The sequence below is a fragment of the Tupaia chinensis genome, unplaced genomic scaffold (genome assembly GCF_000334495.1).
Source record: "Tupaia chinensis unplaced genomic scaffold, TupChi_1.0 Scaffold145652_1, whole genome shotgun sequence".
Lineage (NCBI taxonomy): Eukaryota > Metazoa > Chordata > Mammalia > Scandentia > Tupaiidae > Tupaia > Tupaia belangeri.
In genome coordinates, this window is record NW_006205509.1 from 1,830,133 (window position 1) to 1,833,160 (window position 3,028).

General features: G+C 53.4%; 1 protein-coding gene across 1 annotated transcript in view; it reads right to left on the reverse strand.

The window, feature by feature from the left end:
• Window positions 1–3,028, reverse strand: part of AQP2 (aquaporin 2) — a 9,837-nt gene that overhangs the window by 3,863 nt on the left and 2,946 nt on the right. The window contains exons 2-4 of the mRNA XM_006168189.2: window positions 2,280–2,444; window positions 1,529–1,609; window positions 11–145 (exon numbers count right to left, since the gene is read on the reverse strand). Of these exons, the coding sequence (XP_006168251.1) occupies window positions 11–145; window positions 1,529–1,609; window positions 2,280–2,444 (381 nt within the window). The remainder of the gene's footprint in view (window positions 1–10; window positions 146–1,528; window positions 1,610–2,279; window positions 2,445–3,028) is intronic.

The following is a 3,028-nucleotide window of genomic DNA, read 5'->3' on the forward strand; positions in this document are numbered from 1 at the left end:
CCTCGCGCTCCTCCCAGTCAGCGTCCGGCTCCTGGCCCTTCAGCACCGCCAGGCGCTCGGACAGGCTCTTGGCTGGGCAGAACAGCACGTAGTTGTAGAGCAAGGAGCCCAGGATGGCACCCACCAGGGGTCCGATCCAGAAGACCTAGGGGAGCAGAGAGGGCTGCTGGGCCCCTGAGCCAGCCGAGGCGTGGCGCCCTAGAGTGCGGGGCGGGTGCGGGGGTGTTGTCCGCCCCTGCCCCAGCACGCAGGTACACGCCCCTCTCACTTCCTGTGGAAAAGAGGTCTATGCATCATCAATACAATAAAATCCTAATTCGTGTCATTAGCAATGAATGACAGCATAGCTGTTGGAGAGGACTTGTCAGTGTGGGGCTAAGGGCGTGACCCCGAAGTGGGCTGCCTAGGTGTGAATCCTCACTCCACCACTTACTTGCTGTGTCAACCTAGTCACTCACGCTCTGTGCCTCGGTTTCCTTTCGTGATGCTGTCTACTTCCTAGGCTTGCTGTGAAAACGGAATGAGCTACTACTGCAAGGCATTTAGAAGAAAGTCTCACGCCACCAGCAGTTGGCATAATGGCTATGTCGCTGGACTCCCATGTAGTCGAACCCACACCCAGTGGCTTAAACTCATGCTGGGTGGTGCGTGTGTGTGCGTGCCCAAGATCCGGAGGGGAGAATGGAGGAGAAGGGATGGTGGTGTGCCCATCTCCCCCCGGGGAGTGATTTCTCACTTTCTGTCTCTCTCTGTCTTTCTGGCAAGCGCACACGCCCTGTAGCAAAAACCTCTCCAAAGGGGGGAAAAAAAAAGTCTTACACATACTAAGTACCGGATAAGTGCTAAAGAATAAAAAGAAATATGTTATAGTATAAATATTACCATTTTTCCCCCTAATTATTGGAGGCTGCCTGTGCTTCTTGGGGAGAGACCCGGAGAGAGAAAGAGAGAGGGTGAAATTACCCCCTAATGAGGTGTGGTCACACTGCAATACTTTCTACTCCGTTTCTCCCTCCCGTCCAGATTTTGGGCATGCCCACCCACGTGCCGCCGTTTTTTCAGGCCGCTGAAGTTGGAAGTCAGCCATGTGCAATCAGGCTCCTTCAACTGCCAGGCCACCAGGGGCCCACTACTTGCGAGGTCTAAGTGCTAGGCCTGCGTTGCTCATTTCACACAGTTCACCTCATTTCATGTCTCTGGGAGCCGAGGCAAAAACTGTTGCCTCATTTATACAAGGATCTTTAAACAATCCACAGTAAATGCATATTATGAAAACTATGCTTAGACTTCAACAATTTTACATCCAAATAAATTTGTACTTCAATTCCATTTTCTATGAACTCTTGACATTTCCTTGTAAGTGGGAATTGTGTCTGCCATCAGACATGAAGGGTGGAACTGGAAGCCCCAGGAGGAGTTTGGAGGGTTTGGGGCTTAGCTACTGAGCCTCCCACCCACTGTATTCCTGCCCTTGTTCTCCCTCTGAAGTGGGTTTCTAGGAAACGGGAAGGGGGGTTTCAGCCATTACCCAGTGGTCATCAAACTTGCCGGTGACGATGGCGGGTGCCAAGGAGCGGGCAGGGTTCATGGAGCAGGCGGTGTAGTGGATCTGCAGTGGGAGGAGGGGGGGAGAAGAAGGGGTAGTGGATCTGCAGTGGGAGGTGGGTGAGAGAAGAAGGGAGGTGAGAATGGGGCAGGGAGTCCTGACCCTGCTCCAGAGCTTGACCTCAGCCTGAAGGGAATCCACACAAGAGACAATGAACTCTGTTTTTTTTTTTTTAGAGAGATTTTTGCTATAGGGCACATGCACTCACCAGAGAGACAGAGAGAGAGAGAGAGACAGGGAGACAGTGAAAAATCACCCCCCGGGGGAATGGCCACACACAATTCATTCTCTTCCATTCTCTTAGGATTTTTGGGCACACACACACACATGCCTGGTATGAGTTTTAAGTCATCAGGTGTGGGACTCAAACCTCAGTTGACTACGTGGTAGCCCAGTGACATACAATTATGCCATCTGCTGGTCCCAGAGCTCCGTGTTCTGTTTACAGGTCTCTATTCCTTGGGTGCTGTAGTGGTCCCTCTGGGGTATCTGGGAGTCATACCTCTGAGGTGTCTGTCCCACTTGGGAGTTCTGTGTACCTGTCCCTCTGGGGAGTCATTGTGTCTGTCATTTTGGGGTTCTATGGGTTTGTCTCCAGAGTGATCTGCTTCTTCAGGGGAGAGTTTGCATGACTGTCCTTCCAGGCAGGCTGAAAACTATGGCCATTACTTACCCCAAGGAGGTGGCCCAGGGCCACAGAGAAGCCGATAGAGAGGGCAGGAGTGCCCAGGTTGTCTCCACGGCGCTCATCGGTGGAGGCGAAGATGCAGAGCACCAGCTGCAGGGTCAGGAAGAGCTCCACAGTCACACCCTGGCCAGCTGTCGTGTTGTTGTTGAGCTGTGGACATGGGAGGGCACACTGAACACGCTCTTTCTCCGGCTCCCTCTTCCTGCCTGCCTGCAGTCAAGGGTCCAGGAAGCCTCTGGGCTGGGAGCCAGAACACCTGGGCTTGCCAGTCCCCTTAGCTGGAGCTACTGACACCTTCTTCCTGGGCTTTGGGCCAAAGGCAAGAGAATGGACCCCAATACTGCCTGTGGTCCCCAGCCTGAGGTAGGAAAACTGACTCCACAGCCCATTTGATTTGGCGGCTGAGGCTGCACACCTACATGTGCAATGAAAAGGATGCTGAGATCCGAATTCTGTTTCCTGAAGAATAGGAAGGAGGGAACCAGCAGTTAGCGTAATGGCTATGTCGCTGGACTCCCACGTAGTCGACCGTGGTTCGCGTCCCGGACCCGGTGGCTTAAAACTCACGCCGGGCGCATGTGTGTACGTGCCCAAGATCCCGAGAGGAGAATGGAGGAGAAGTGATTGTGGCGTGACCATCCCCCCTGGGGGGTGATTTCTCACTTTCTGTCTCTATGTCTCTCTCTGTCTGTCTGGCGAGCGCACGCGCCCTATAGCGAAAAAACCTCTCCAAA